At 38.0% G+C, this 15,994-nt stretch overlaps 1 protein-coding gene across 1 annotated transcript in view; it reads right to left on the reverse strand.

Moving 5' to 3' along the window:
• Positions 1–13,420, reverse strand: part of NEDD4L (neural precursor cell expressed, developmentally down-regulated 4-like, E3 ubiquitin protein ligase) — a gene marked incomplete at its 5' end in the record, with an annotated part of 35,166 nt that extends 21,746 nt beyond the window's left edge. The window contains 6 exons of the mRNA XM_010294775.1: positions 643–701; positions 5,473–5,527; positions 7,607–7,684; positions 10,070–10,267; positions 12,740–12,859; positions 13,289–13,420. Coding sequence (XP_010293077.1) covers positions 643–701; positions 5,473–5,527; positions 7,607–7,684; positions 10,070–10,267; positions 12,740–12,859; positions 13,289–13,420 — 642 coding nt within the window. The remainder of the gene's footprint in view (positions 1–642; positions 702–5,472; positions 5,528–7,606; positions 7,685–10,069; positions 10,268–12,739; positions 12,860–13,288) is intronic.
• Positions 13,421–15,994: the final 2,574 nt, after the last annotated feature.

The raw sequence follows: 15,994 nt of genomic DNA on the forward strand, positions 1-15,994 counted from the left end.
CTCCCCGCTAAAAACAGAGGTATTCTGCAATTTACTGTCCTATCTACTGATCGAGAATGTTTCCCAGTCACTCCAAGGCAGAAGCCAACTTCACACGCTAGTAGCTACAAGACAGGAATCACACCATACCACCGGAAAAATCCCCCAGCTAGGTGGCTACTGCTAGGAAAGCCTCCCGACCCATCAAATTCCACGGTACCGTCTGACCTGGGAATAGCGCGCACAGCACTGCAGTTCCAAGAGTCCCAGTGATTCCCAATAGCCCACTGCTGCTTTGGAACCCTGGCAGCAGGCTGGAAGGTCCCCAGCGCGCTCCAGCCTCCGCGAAACAAAACAGGGGCCACAGAGTAGTACAGCCGTCTGAATGCCGGGGACGAGGCATCAGTTTGGGGCACCCTGGCAGCCTGTCAGGCGATGGCAGCTCCCCCCACCCTGCGGACTCACCAGAGCTGGCACCTGAGTCTCCCACGCCTGTCAGGAAGAGGCAATGCGAGGCAGGGGCCCTGCTTCCTGGCCCGCTGCTCCGGCAGAGTCTGCCCTGATCCGGAGGAGAGGCGACCTGCTGCTCAGCAACGCCTCCTGCCCGCACCAAACCTAGGTGAGCCACAGCATTTGTTGGAAAAAAACCACAGCAGTACTTACTGGACCAGTAATTGCCGGGTTCTGCAGCCTGGGGTCTTCCCACTGGGTAATTTTATTATCTGTAAATAACAAAAGAAATTATATCATTACTTCTCTGCTACCACACTGTGAATTTATGTTGTGTTTTACTCCCTACAACTGTTTTCCCTACCGTTTCCACAACTTAGGATTTAGGAGTATTTCAGGGTTAGAAAAGGCTGCATTCACCCATGTACATCAAAACCCCATCACGCTGTTTAGTTCAAAACATTCATTCAAAAATGCAGAACTACAACAGAATCCAGTGTATTTACACTGCTTTTATTTCAATGTCTGTAGTAGTAAACATGTCCTATTTGAACATGGCCTTGGATTCGACTCGTATTAGAAATACGCAGACTTCGTGCCTGAAAGGTAAAGGACCCCTAAAACTTTGTCAAATAGCAGACTAAGTTTACTTTTTTGAAATTTTGCATAAAGATATCCAAAATTTAATACTTTAAAAGCCAGCGTATATTTAAATTTGGAGGGAATAATATATATTTTAAAAAAAAGTCCTAGACAGTGATTTAATGAAAAGGTTACAGGACCATTAAGGGAGGCAAAATTAAACAGTTATAGTGTAAAAGATCATGCAGTTTTGACCAAAGGAGATTTTGGTAGTAACACGACAGAATCTAGTTCTTTTCATGTACAGTTTTTAAAAGCACCAGGAGGGCGGTGCTTTTGGTATGGTATGGTAAGGCTATACAGGACCATGGTGAAACGCTCCCTGCCTCCAGACGACTGCTCCTCACAAGATCCTGAACACAACAGAATCACAACAAAATGATGATGTTGCAACAATAAGACAATGCTCCAAAAACCAAACTAGATGCCATCCGCAATGGCAAGGCTTAAGTCATCCATTTCCTGCTCTGAAAGGGTAATAACAATGCATCTGTTTGTTGCATGCACCGCTTTGATTTATGAAGTGTATATTAAGATAGCAGTCCAGATTTTACTTTTTGTAGTTGCTAGGTTTGGGAATAAACAACCTGAGTTTCCCGAAAAATGTTTTTATGGCCACTCTAAGTAAGAGCAAAGAACCAAACCCACTTATATTAACACACAATTATTTTACATGTTTCTACAGCTGGAAAAGACCTGTAAGTTTTGAGTATTGCAAGGTAGTTTTAAAATGGACTGGGATTTGAAAGGCGACATTCATTAAATGTTAACTCAAGAAAATTCAAAAAGATCACAAGCACATTTCAAGAAATTTGATCTATCAGTTAATTTAATAGTAAAATACTATTTTATTTCCCTTTGCGTATTAAGGCTATTTAGTGCTTACTGAAATTATGGAGGAAGGCTGTTAAGACTGGCCGCTCCAGAAACAACATGAGATCCATAGACCAGATACGGCCATAGAGCTGTAATGCCAAATCTGGCCCTTCTCATCTAGCTTCAACCTCTTCAGTCAAATTTCTTTCTACAAAGTTTACTGGTTTTATATCAGTTAGTGACAGTTACTTCAAACTGACAGCCACAAATCAGGGTAGTAATTTTCTACGAAATCAAAGATAATAGAACTGGAAATGACTGCAAGTTTCTCAGTTCTTTCTTATTGCCCTACATACTTCGAAGTGTACAATGTTACTGTCAAATCGTTGTCGAATTTTTTTTCCAGAGTATTACAGTGACAGGGACTTCATATTATAAATGCTGTTCCAGGGTTTAAACGCCCCAACAATTAGAGGGGTCTAACCTGAAGCACTCTACCTGGAATTGTAGCTCAAGATTCTCTGTCTTATCCACAGTGGATGTGGATGACAAATGAATTCCTTTCGCAGCACATTTTTGAAAATCTACAATCTCTCTTGAGTCTTCACACAAATACAATACTCTCTCTTTCCTCATGAATCGGGCTCTAGGGCCTTTGAGGATTCCCTGTTCTCCTCTGTTTCCTTAGGTCCCTTTCCAAGTGGTCCACTATTTTTTTTATGTTTGGGACCCCATGCTAGATATATTATTATCACAGCTGATGAGAGTAGAAGGATTACTTCAGGTCTTATTTAAGACACTCCTGTTGATACATCACAGGATGAGTTAACTCATGTTGAGATGATGATTTTTTCATGCCTTATTCAACAAAAACTCTGCTCATTATTCCCATTCGGAGTAATACTTTGCAATTAATACTAAAGAGCATCTTACTTCACACTACGGTGGCAATTTGCCAGGCTCATTCTGATTTCTCATCCTGTTCCAGTGAGCACCTCTCACCTCTCCTACACTGTTGTTTTTTGCTGAACTAATGAGTACGTTCCCCCTAAGTCATTGTTCAAATCACTAATGAATATATTGAAAAACGGTGTATCCGAGACAGACTTTGAGGGGAACCCATTTAATATATCCATCCCTCTGCCAGTGAACCACTGATAAGTGTTCTGCATATGGTTAGGAAAAATTTTTTTTTTCCTTCATGATTACCTTCCAACAGGTAGAGAATTTTTCCTACAAGGCTCCTAGAAGATGCAAAAGTATATGCAGGCTACAATGAACAGAGCATACTATTTTATTCACGGATGGTAAATAATGTTGACGTAGCTAGCTAAGGACCAATCATGGAGAACTAGAGAGTGTATTTTTTGTTAAGAGATTGAGCGTTGCAGAAATTAGAACTGTTTACAGTTAAAATCTAAAAAATACTGTATTTCTAGGCTACTATGTTACAAGTAATACCTAAATTATTTTAACAGTACATTGCTTTACTAGTTTATACGGCATGCTTAAGAGCAGTTTGTATTGGAGGTTTCTGTGCTGGTTGCATTAGATGTATTTACAGTTTCTCTCAGGTATGAGAAAAACATTTCAAAAATAGGACAACAGTATTGGATAATTATACAGAAGAATGACAAAATCTGGCTGGGGAACCAGGACATTAGAGCAGCTGAATCTGTTAAAGCTTTCAATGGTATTCTAAAATGAAGCCGCCTACATTTGTTGCATCTTAACTAATCGCTTCAGCTGAGGAGGACTGAAGTGATGGCCAGCTTATCACAGGAATGGACTACCGAGACTTGCGTACTTAGGGTGAGCACAGCTGGTCGCGCCCGCGACTCATTTGAGCGCATGCTCTGATGGAAAGTGAAGAGTCGTGAAACAAGGAAGAGTCAGCAGGCTCTGTCACAATCCTATCGTTATGGTCAAATGTCATCGCACCTCCTCATCGATACTGTGAAAACAAATGCTACTACTGAGATTGCACTGAGCACTGAATGCTGTTTGCAGCCATTGCCTAAATACTGAGCACAACACAATCACAACGGAGCTGCAATGTGTCCGCTGTAATACCGCTGGCATCACCTCTGCTCCGAGAGTCCGCTTGTAATTGCAGTGGTGTGGCACCAGACTGAGACCAAAAGTATACTTGCTGGAAACAAGCAGCATTATTAAATAAAAAAACAACCTCAAAACTTTTGTAAAAACTGCGATCTAAAAAGCTAAAAAAACCCTCAGATCAAAAGAGGGACTAGAGAGAGATTTCGGATGCAAAGAAGTGTAGTTTTATATCAATTACAAATTCTTTGGGGAATTCTAATTAATGTACAACTTTAACATTCCATTGATTTTTAGAGACTAATGCATGCTTAAGTAGATTTAGAAGACTGAAAAATTAAAACTTTTTAAAGGAGGTTGGAATGCTCAACAGTTATACAGGTATTTTGAATGAGACAGTTTTATTCTGTGACTCTTCAGTGGCAGCAGTTTAGAATAATTTGCCAGATTTAAGTTTCCAGATATCTGTTGGGAGAAACAATTATAGAGGGCAAAAAGACTAAGACTTCTGTACTGATGTTTGAAAGAAGTTAATCTTGTGCTTGACGAGTGTATTATTTCTAATTTTTAGTTAAAACTATTTATGCAATTTCAAAATTCGTATTATTTTAAAGCCAGTCTTTTAATAATGATTTAATAATATCATATATACAACTACAGATAAGCATAGGAGTCAGCGTTACTGATACTGAAGGAAAAACATAATACTGTCAGATATGTATAATAGTTTAAGATTTCAATTCTTTAAGCTTTGTGTAGCATATGTACTCTCTTCTAATGGTGTTGAGAGTTATCTATTTCTGTGAAGATTATGCCATCAGTAGAAATCAGTAGAAATCTCTTACAAAGTCCAGCTGAAGTCTTTAGAAAAACCCAACAAAACAAAGAAAAAACCCAACCTTTCTGGGCTGCTTTATTTTCAAACAACAACAAAAACTCACACAGTAGTTCTGAGATGCTGTAGTAAGACAAGTCTACAATGAAACATCACTTACACTAGAACTTCACTAACAGAACTGAATAATATTAATGGGCTGGGTGCAGTTTAACATGCTATAAATAGGAAATAAGATCAGAATCAGCACTGCCACAAGACCTTCTTAAAGGAGAGGAAAGAGTACTTTTCAGTGCTAATTGTTCCACTGCCTATATATGGAGTTGTGGCTATGATCTTTTCTCATCTTATTTTCTATTCCTAGTGTGTATTTTAATTTATTAAGTGCAAATAAGCCATGGGATCATCAACAACAACAACGACGAATCCAAAATATCAACAAGAACAAAAGAAACCACAAAGAAGAAATGTTAATGCTTCACAAGTCAGAGAGGGACAAAGCTTGATGAGCCAATTAAAAGCAAGCTTTCAGTGAATATACAGTACCGTACGAGGGCACTAAGTCTCTGGTATCAATGTCTCCACATATCAACACCTGGCTTCCTAAATGAAGAGTAAAATTATAAAGCTTTCACTTCAATATTTATTACCTCCCTTTGTCTATTTGCTGTAGTACCTGAGTGCTTACTTACTATGGTCTATATAAAACGTTCTTCCATCCAAATGTATCCTTTCCTCCCAACCAGGCTGGAATTGGTAAATTAAAAAAAAAAAAAAAAAAAAAAGAGAGAGAGAAAATAAGTGAAATACTACCACTCTCACACAGCATGAAGCAATACATTATCCACGCCTACTTAAACTGTCTGATAGATTCTTGTGAGGTAGAAGACACAAAATGATCACAGATGCATTATGTCAAGGGCAAAAGTCTAGGAAGATTCAAAGAACTGGCTATTTATACAGGTAACTGTATCCAATACAGTAAATGTTTTTTTTAAAGCTTGGAAGTGGAAACTTCTTCCATCAGGGTTTGTACCCATTTCCTACTACGAGGAAACTATCATAAAGAATAGACTGTCCATCACTGGTTAGGTTTGAGAGTTTCTGCTTCTACTTCTGAAACACATGTGGGTTATTCACTGTAAATATGTAAGTCAGGATCCCATTACAGGTGGACAAGAATGTCTAAACTAATCCTCAATTATTCCCTTTTTATCCATTCCCTCTTCTCATCTTCCAAATGATTACAGTATAGAAAAGAGAATAAACGGCACACTTAGTATATGCAATGCTGTTCAGTCTAGCGCTCATTCCACCTGGATGCTGTAAATGAGCTTCAGATTCTATACAAGATAGATGGTAAATGATTTAATTTCAGTCTTTTCTAAGAAACTCTTGTTAAATTCTCTAGTCATTCTTACATCACTCAAAAATGGATTAACTGATTTTAAATCTGTTACTAATTATACATTTCCAGTAATGTACGTCAGACTATCTTGATTTCCCTGCATGTTTTACTCCCTTGCAGTGATCTAAGCAATGTGTCCTCCAAGATTAATGCATGCTCAACGTGTCTGAAAAATTGCAAAAGAACAGCTACTTCCACAGCTGCTTTCTTAAAGACAAACTGCATTACTGCTGTGTTGTTACCAGGAAATGCATCATAATAAATACGTTCAACTGCGCATAGTTTTCAGTATCATCAGCGATTCAAGACACTGGGCCTGGCAAATGGCCTAGCGTCATTTAAATACAAGGCAAAACTTTTGCTAATCAAGACAAGGGCAGTGAGATTTTAGGATGGTTTAGAGGAGGATATCTGATCACAGGGGGTAAAAGAGTTTATCACCCCTCACCAAAGGTAGCATTTGTCACACTCGTGCCCAAAAGCAGCACCCGATTCAGTCTGCCGGTAGAGTGTTTCACCTAAGTAAACTGTAACCCAGCTCAGTGAAAATGAGTAGGATTAAAGACTCGTTATTCAAACTGTTTAAAACTAAAATAATTTAATCTGCCATGTCCCGTAGCGTGGGACAGTAGCCTCTTCTGCTGGCACAGCCGTTTGCAGACAGCTCGTCCATAATACATGCTGGAGCACTGAGAGTGCTGGTGACAATTAGTGGCTCATTCTCACTAAGGTTTCCAGTGTTGCAAGTACAATTTCAGCCGCAATTTTGCAAAAGTACGCTTAGTATATATGAGGCAATGAGCTGAATTAACAATACACTGTGAAAACCAGCACCCCAGAAAAACTGTTAGCTTTCATAGACTAGTCTCTGCCATCAAGGCTACAGTTTTTTAAAAACAAACCAAAGCTCTGTATTTGACATGGCTGTAAACCAGTATTATACTTTGGCTACAAGTATGACAAAATTTCTGATGTTAAAATGATAATTTTCTCTGCAGACTGTGGAAGTTTCATTGAAAAATCAAACTTTATTTAGATTTCTGAATGCCAATATGTGCTGGTACATTGATAGAGCTCGCTTTGAATAATCTGCTCCTTGTTTTCCTAAAGTAACAGGTAACTATCTAAAAGCACACAGTCAGAGATAAAACCAAGGTAAGTTTCTTCAAGCTCAATGCTTCAGATAAGCAAAGAAACATTCAATCATTTCAGAAATACTATGGGCTGGCTTTGAAGAGCCTGACTGATTCACAGATCACAATAATGCTTTCTGGTGCTATATAGAAACATAGCTTTAGTGTCTTCAGAAAACTGATGACAGCAACATATGTGTCCACATACAATATATGACTGCAATAGTAGATCAGACGACATAAGATAGCAGGTATGTATTAAAATACATACACACTATCACTTACAGGAAGAGGGCCCAAATCATTAGGGTTCAAAGATGCTTTTGATCTCAAATGTACTGGAAATTTCAGTCGTGGATCCTCCTGTAACAGAAATATGGGACTGTAAATCCGACAGATGAGGTCAGATCTATATCCTAAATCAAACACAGAATTATCTGGAAAATAAATCCTCTTACGTTACAGTTATTCTTTTATGCCTTTTTTTTTAGAATAAAACATACAAACAAAAACATATAAAAGTGATAGAACATTTAGTATTTGGATGTGTCACATACTTTATTAGGATTCAGATATTGAAATGATTTTTATAAAGTTAAGAGTTAGTTAGGGTGATGTAAGACTTTGACTCTATTAAGTGTGCTATATCCAGAGATACACTTCAAAAAACACAGCACTGTTCTTTGGAATGCATGCACTCCTGTGAGTGGCATTTAGATACATATGCATGTTTTTGGCTCTTAAAAGCGTTAAGAGAAATAAGCCATCTCACTCAAGGCTCGAAAAGGATGAAAATGAGCTTCTTACATTCTTATTAATGCACAGGTATTATTACATCAATGTCCAAATAAGGCAAAAAGGGGCAAGAAAAACAGGTCACAGAAGACAAATTTAGACAAAAAATGCTTGTGATTTCCACACACATAATTTACCCACATGCACCTGGATCACCAATACGAACCACCATGAAAATACGTCATGTAACTAGTAGTCACTGGGAATCTGAACGATGCCTAACAAATTAAAGTGCAACTCTTATTTCAAGGGTGACGTGAAATGCTGGGTTGTCTTTGACATTTTTACCTAATGTAATTTTATTTCTTCAATTCGTTTACTAAAATTTCAGAATTATTCACTGAATCATTAAGGTTGGAAAAGACCTTTAAGATCGTCAAGTCCAACCATCAACCCAACACCACCATGCCCGCTAAACCGTGTCCTGAAGTGCCAAGTCTACATGTTGTTTGAACACCTCCAGTGATGGCGACTCCACCACCTCCCTGGGCAGCCTGTGCCAATGCCTGACCACTCTCTCAGTATCCTGGTTTCAGCCAGGATAGAGTTAATTTTCTTCACAGAAGCCAGTGCGAGGCTGTGTTTTGGACTGGGGATGAGAAAATGTTGATAACGTGCCGATGTTTTGAGTTGTTGCTAAGCAGTCAAGGACAGTTCAGCTTCTCGTGCTGGCCGGCCTGCGAGGAAGCTGGGGGTGTACGGGGAGCTGGAGGGGACACAGCCAGGACAGCTGACCCAGGCTGGCCAGAGGGAGGGAGATTCCATACCATACGGCGTCGTGCTCGGTATATAAAACTGGGACGAAGAAGAAGGAAGGGGTGGGGGGACGTTCGGAGTTATGGCGTCCGTCCTCCCAAGTCACCGTCACGCGTGATGGAGCCCTGCTTCCCTGGGGATGGCTGAACCCCTGCCTGCCCATGGCAAGTGGTGAATGAATTCCTGGTTTTGCTGTGCTTGCGTGCACGGCTTTTGCTTTGTCTGTTACACTGTCTTTATCTCAACCCATGATTTTCCTCACTTTTACTCTTCTGATTTTCTCCCCTGTCCCACTGTGGGGGAGTGAGTAAATGGCTGTGTGGGGCTTAGTTGCCGGCTGGGGCTCAACCACGACACTCAGTAAAGAAATTTTTCCTAATATTCAGTCTAAACCTCCCCTGGCACAACTTGAGGCCCTTTCCTCTCGTCCTGTCGCTGGTTACTTGGGAGAAGAGACCAACCCCCACCTCACCACAACCCCCTTTCAGGCAGCTGTAGAGAGCGATGAGGGCTCCCCTCAGCCTCCTCTTCTCCAGACTGAACACCCCCAGTTCCCTCAGCCGCTCCCCATCAGGCTTGTGCTCCAGACCCCTCCCCAGCTTCATTGCCCTTCTAATTGAAAAATGAATCCTCATGACATAAAACAAGTAATAAAATTGATTCTGTTAACTGAAGAAGTGAACATACATTGTATTAATGAAAAAGCAGGGCTAGTCACAGTAAAATACAATAGTATTATGGACAATCTCGAACTAAACAACAATCCAAGTCTCCATTGCACTGTATGCCTCTAAATCCCAAATTCGGGGAATTTAAAAGACAGTAGTTGTTTGCAATGATTTGTCAAGTATAAAAAGGTCAAATACAAAATGCAAAACAATATTGCCTGGTGTATGATGTACAAATGCACCAAAATCTAAGAGGATACAAACGAGCAAGTTTCCTTTCTCTGAGTGCAGCAATAGCAGCACTATAGTAATTTTAGAAAATTAGCTACTCACATCTATTGCTACTGTACGTGACTGCATGGAGGATTCAGTGAGATTCCTACATCAGTTTTATAAAAAGTTAGGCTGACAAACCCCCCCTTAAAGACATGGCAAATGCCACAATAAAATACGTAGGCAGGAAATCACAGAGAGAAACATTTAAAAGATGGCAACTGTTGTAAAAATAATTATCTAGAATTTCTCTTACCCACGTAGTAGTTTTAGTATTGTGATCAATGAAGAAGGGCCTGCCATTGGGTGCTATTCGCATCTCCCAGCCAGGAGGAAGGAAGCTTTGTGCAACTTTGTGTTGTGGTTTAGGAGAGTTGTAAGGTGAGGGCTGTGGAGACTGCGGATTGGAAAGGGTGTCCTTCACCGCTCTGCGCACAGGAGAGTCCTTGATACCCTGAAGAAAATGAAAGATATCAAGATTTGTCAAATGTCACTCAAAACTGTAAAATGAATAAAACTTGGTATCACAGCAAATAGTTTTTCATTACAGATGTAATTAATACTAGAATTAAGTGCTGGGACTGATTTCCTAGACTCAGCTAAATTCTGCTCCTTATAATATACTGAGCTTTTTGCTGTGAAGGACAGTGTTTTATCACTTCCCTCTGCAATGATAAAATCCGCAGCATTTACATTTGGTTATATATTTTACTGCACCTGTCCTGTACATGTCAATATTTCATTTTACAACGGAAAAAATAAAAACATTGCTTCTTGCTTCATGGTGCAACGTATCTCACTTTAGAACAAGACAGCATCCTACATGTGAGGCAGTTATCCACATGTCAATGCCATTTCTCAACTATAACTTCAGAGAAAGCATTTACTATGAACTTAAAACAAGTTCCTAAAATAAATGGAGGTTTGCAATTACAGATTTGGACATTTTTTTTTTTTACTAAATGATCACAGCCACAAAACTTCTCCACTGATCAATGCCCCTTGGTTAAAAACAGGAGGTACGAGACTTTTTTTTTTTTAAATTTCAATGGGAAACTGCAGGTTTAGATGCCTAAACAGCTTGAAAAATTTGATCCAGATGTACTCACCTTTGAAAATACAGACTATCACAACCAGAAAACAAGACTTAAGTGCTGTATTTTTATCTTGTTTGCATTTGTACTTTTCAGTTACTTTCCACAAACATGCTCTCATTAGCTGATACAGCAGTTTGTTTTCCTCTGGTTTTGCTAATTATTAAGATTCAGTAAATCCACTCATGCTTATTTTGGCAATTCTCTAACTTAGACTACATTTAACCACTACTTTTTGAGTATTATATTAGAAAATGAGGCATCCACAGGAATATTTACAAAATCATTCTAGCCTTATTTGTGGCTGGTTTTGAGCTGCAGTTGGATGGCAAATGTAGTTAGATTACAGTGTTCAAAAGGAGCATTTAAAATAGCTTGCATTAAATAAAACCTTTCCATATGTCTGGTACACAAAAAAGTTGAACATTTTACAATAAAATAACTATTTAAACAAAGGAAGTAATGTCTAAAAAGTTGAACTCTCTTTTTCTTGTAGTTATCTCCTTTAGGATTTTAATATTAGTAAATCTACACCTTAGCTTTTAAATAAAAAAAAATAATCCAGAGGTGTGTGTAAGATGACAAATTTGTGCTCTTCAACACCCTTGTAATTTCTGAGCATTGAATAAACTAACCACCGAGCTGATTAGTTGAATATTCTGCAGTGAAGAAAATACTCGCTTTGTAGCTATGGAATAGGTTATGGCATTTAAAAGCTATCACCCTGAGAAACTCAAGTTTCAGATGTTTAGTGAGTGACTTCCACCAGCTCAATCTTTAAAATGTCAGTAGGGAGAGGAGTGCTCTTAATGTTTTAGTTTAAGATATTAAGAAAATTTTAATTTAATTTATTTAAATTACACTAAAATTGGTCTTCAGAATTAACAATGACAAGGGTACTTTTAAGTAGCTCATTGCTAAAGTGTTTATCTGAATTACATATAAGTAGAGATAATTTATTTTAAATATGAACTGTAACTACAATCTGTCCAATAATCCTGCTCAATAGTTTGAGTACTTTTCAGTATAAGGAAGAAAAAAGAATGATGCATAAAATGAACTAAACATTACAATCTTCACTTGATTGTTGGCAAACTTTTGCAGTGGCAAAAGGGACAGAAATAGGAAAGACACAGTGAGAGAGAAGGACAAATAAACTACGATACTTCAAGACTGAAGAAGAAATTTTTAAGAACTTACTCTCCTCAATACAGACATATTTAACTGATTCAAGTTTTAATCACGCTTTCAGAAATAAAACACACATTGTCTTTGACTGCATAAGAAACCACTTAAATTATTCTTCAGATATGCTGCAGTGAACATCATTCAACAGGATTCTGAATTACTTTTAAAGATACTTAAAAGAAATTAAACACCCTTTTGAAAGACAAGGAATATAAAACATAATCAGTATCTTAATTCAAAGATTTCCCAAACTCAATTGCATGTATTATTTTCAAAGTTATCAGCATCAAAATAAATGTTTCAACTTAAAAAATTATTTCTGATTTTATACATTCATAACACTTGAAGGGAGTCACAACAACATATGTTTCAGAGATGCACACAGATTAAGTTTTAGCTGACCAAACCAAATAATCATACATAAAATACATCACTCAATGACCACAAAAGTTAAGTAATACTATTGTACGATATAAAGATCCACATGGAAAACTGCTGAAGAAAATTGCAATATATTATGGCAAAACCAATAACTGGGACAAGGGGCTGTACTGCACAACTGAAAAGGAAATTATAAGTTGCAAGGACAAAAAAGAATAAGAAGTCAGACATAAGTGATCTTTCTTGGTAGCAGCATTTCTCACCTCGAGTGGAGCAGATAAAGTTACTGTGGGTGAACTGAGGCTACGAGGCCGTCTTATCTGGGGTTCACTTAAATGGTTGCTGCTGTTTGCTGTTGACCCAACCATGCCATCTTCTGCAAGCTATTTCAGAAGCAAAACCAAGTTAGCAAGTTGTCAGAGTTCATCCAGAGTTAGGACAGTTAAAAAATGATGTAATTATTTCTTCTTATAATTATTATGAAATATTTAACACACTTTCTTAAAGATAAAGTACTTAATTCCACTGGAAGAGCAAATAATGTATGGTTCTATTAACAGATCAACACAACATTAAAATTAAATCCTAAGAATGTATTTGCTTCCTTTTGGTAGTTCATATGTACCTCTCTGTAAATTCCTTCCATTGTAGCCATCAACTTAATCTGTACCTTAACACAGCTAAAAGTAGTTACAAAAAAATCCCAGTAATTGCAATTTTTTATGATTATCCTGCATTGTCATGACTGAAATTACACTCAATACATGCTTTGTGTCCGCTGTCTAAATTGAGCATTATACACATCTTCATACCTGCATAATAGGCCGTGTCCATGTCGTGGTTCGATTGTTATGATTGACATAATATGTACGGCCCTTTGCATCCTTTCTTTCTTCCCAGCCTGAAGGTAAGCCTGGTGTAGTATGTACATAGGCCACTGAAGGCTGTTCAAGCAAGAAATTACTGTATTGTTATTTTATAATAGCTAAAAAAAAAATATTCATAAGTCCGTTTAGAAAGAAAACTTGTTAACTTACAACATTCTGAAACACAACATAGATATAGAAAAATATGGTTTCTGATTTCATTTAATATAAGCTCTTTTCATGCACCTTTGAGTAATTTTTTTTTTTCTCATCATATATCTTTTGATTCACTTTTGCACAGAATCCGGTACCTTGTTCAGAAAAGAGCTAGGCTTATATGCCCTCAAACTTTTTCATTTTTAGATTACAGGTAATGACTAAAAGGAACTTTGTGTTTTAATGATTTTTCCTTAAAAAGGCGGATGTTTTTCCCTCTTATTAGTATGGATAAGTAAGAATTGAAGTTACCATGCAGTCGAGTCAAGATCCCAAGTTCTGTTCTTTTCTTTACCACAGGGTGTCTTGAACCAGTTGCAAGAAACTATTATGACTTTCAAAACTGAAGTTCAAAAATTTTGTTATAGTTATGTTTTTGTATATGTTACAAATGTTGTGTCTTCAGGACACCTAACCCTGAATGCAAGATACACCCCAAATTGGAACCCAGACTTCAGTGTGAAAAGATTTTATTTTTTTACTAGAATTTGCATAAGACAGACGTTGTTCTAAAGAAAGTATACAGGTAACGATAATGGTGCCAAAGGCACTAATTGTCATTAAACAAGTTACGTCACTATTCAACAGAACAATTATGTTATTCCGTGTTGCTGATGATGTCTTGTGTACTTCCTGTGAGGAAAATATTCAGTGCTTAAACCAACTGGACATTTTTCTCTGGGACATACAGAGCGGGGCGGGGGGGTGGAGTGGGGTGGGTGTGGGTGTGTGGCAAAAGAAAAAAGAAAAATAAAAAAAGGCATTGTAGCACAAACACAGCAAAGCTAGCTGTGTGGCTAGCCTAGAGAGGATTTATAACACTGATCCTGTCTGCATCCAAGTATGTATTTTAGAAGGGAGGATGCCCAAGGAATTACAGTTTTTAGACCATACACTCTACGTAAATCTACATGTTTATTAAGTTTAGTCACTGTCTAGTTTGGGACTCCTCTTCTCTTAAGAGATCACTTGCTTGTATAATGGATAAGAACAGGTATCCCGGCTGGCAATGAAGCAAACAAAACATTGGAATACGCGGGACAGGTGTTCTTCTCAAGCAATTGATGTAAATAGTAAGAGCTAGAGAGGTAGGGGAATTTCTGTCATTCATAGCAGACAGAAGCCAACTGCTAAACTCTGCAGGACAGTATTTTTGCTCTCTAATAAAGCCATGTATTAAAAATTGTATCAAAGACTTGGCATGTGCTTTTCAGTACCTATATCTAGATCTTTAGTTCAATATGCGTTTGGATTAATTAGTAAATTAATTGCATTAAAATATACATTCATACCTTAATTATCAGGAGACTATAATGCTAGAGATTGCTTCACTCTTTCACAATATCTGCCTTGATAGCAGAAGGATGATGAAACCTAAAGGTCTTCGTCACATGACAGAGTAAAAAACAGTGCTTGAACTGCACTGTCTGATCAATTTGTGCAGCACTTTAATTCATCATTGATAACAAGTCTTTTAGAAACAGGCAGTTTTGCAGCGCTAAGAAAATGAACCAAAACGCCTTCATCTAGCAGTCTGCTTTTACCACTTCCTCTGAGCAGGCTGTAGCGATGTACGTGGCTTTTTTCTTACGGATGTAAAATGTGAACTTGCTGGTCCTTAAAGGACTTCAGGTTTAAATGCTGACAGGTAGAACTGCAAACCAGCACAGCAAAGGCAAAACTTGAACTTTAACTACTGAACTTAATGTACTTGTTCACCTGAATATCAAATTTTTTGTCACGTTGCAAGTTCTTGAGCTGATATAATAGTTATTGCTAGTGTCCAGACTGGGAAGAAATGGTTCTGACACCTAAGCTAGAGAAAGGACTTCTATCAATGTCCAAGATGCAGAAAGCAGCTCTGGTTGCTGCCCCTCCCACCCCCAACGATCTGCTACTTAGAAGAAGCAGCTTTATGAACTCTTTTTAGACTGCCTGGAAAAGAGAAGCTTTTTACAAGACGTTTCCTGAAAGAAGCAAGATGCTGCATTGAAAAAAACGGTTTGAAGAAAGACATAAAGCCAAATGTCTGGCAACAGACAGTTACTGGATGCAAGGAGGGCAGATGGCTAAGAGAAACAGGCATACTATGAATTGTCCTTTGTTCTAAAGGTCAAATTACTCCAATGCTCGTTAATCCAATTCACCTTGCAAAGGACTACATATTTAAGGCAACTGCCTACTGCAGAAGTCAAAAGCATGTCTTTATTTCAGATAATAGTATTCTTTATGTTTAAAAACCCCACGATGACCAAAAAAACTTTTTCAGGTGGTAAGCCCCAAAATGGCAAGAATTCTGATTTGCAGTCATGCTTTTCTTTCACAGAAAACATGTTATTATCTACCAAACACGAAGGTGTATCATTTTCACTTCTGCAATTTCAGGGCATCTCATGGAGAATCGGAGAATCACTAAGGTTGGAAAAGACCTTCAAG

This window comes from Phaethon lepturus, unplaced genomic scaffold, assembly GCF_000687285.1.
Source record: "Phaethon lepturus isolate BGI_N335 unplaced genomic scaffold, ASM68728v1 scaffold6969, whole genome shotgun sequence".
NCBI lineage: Eukaryota > Metazoa > Chordata > Aves > Phaethontiformes > Phaethontidae > Phaethon > Phaethon lepturus.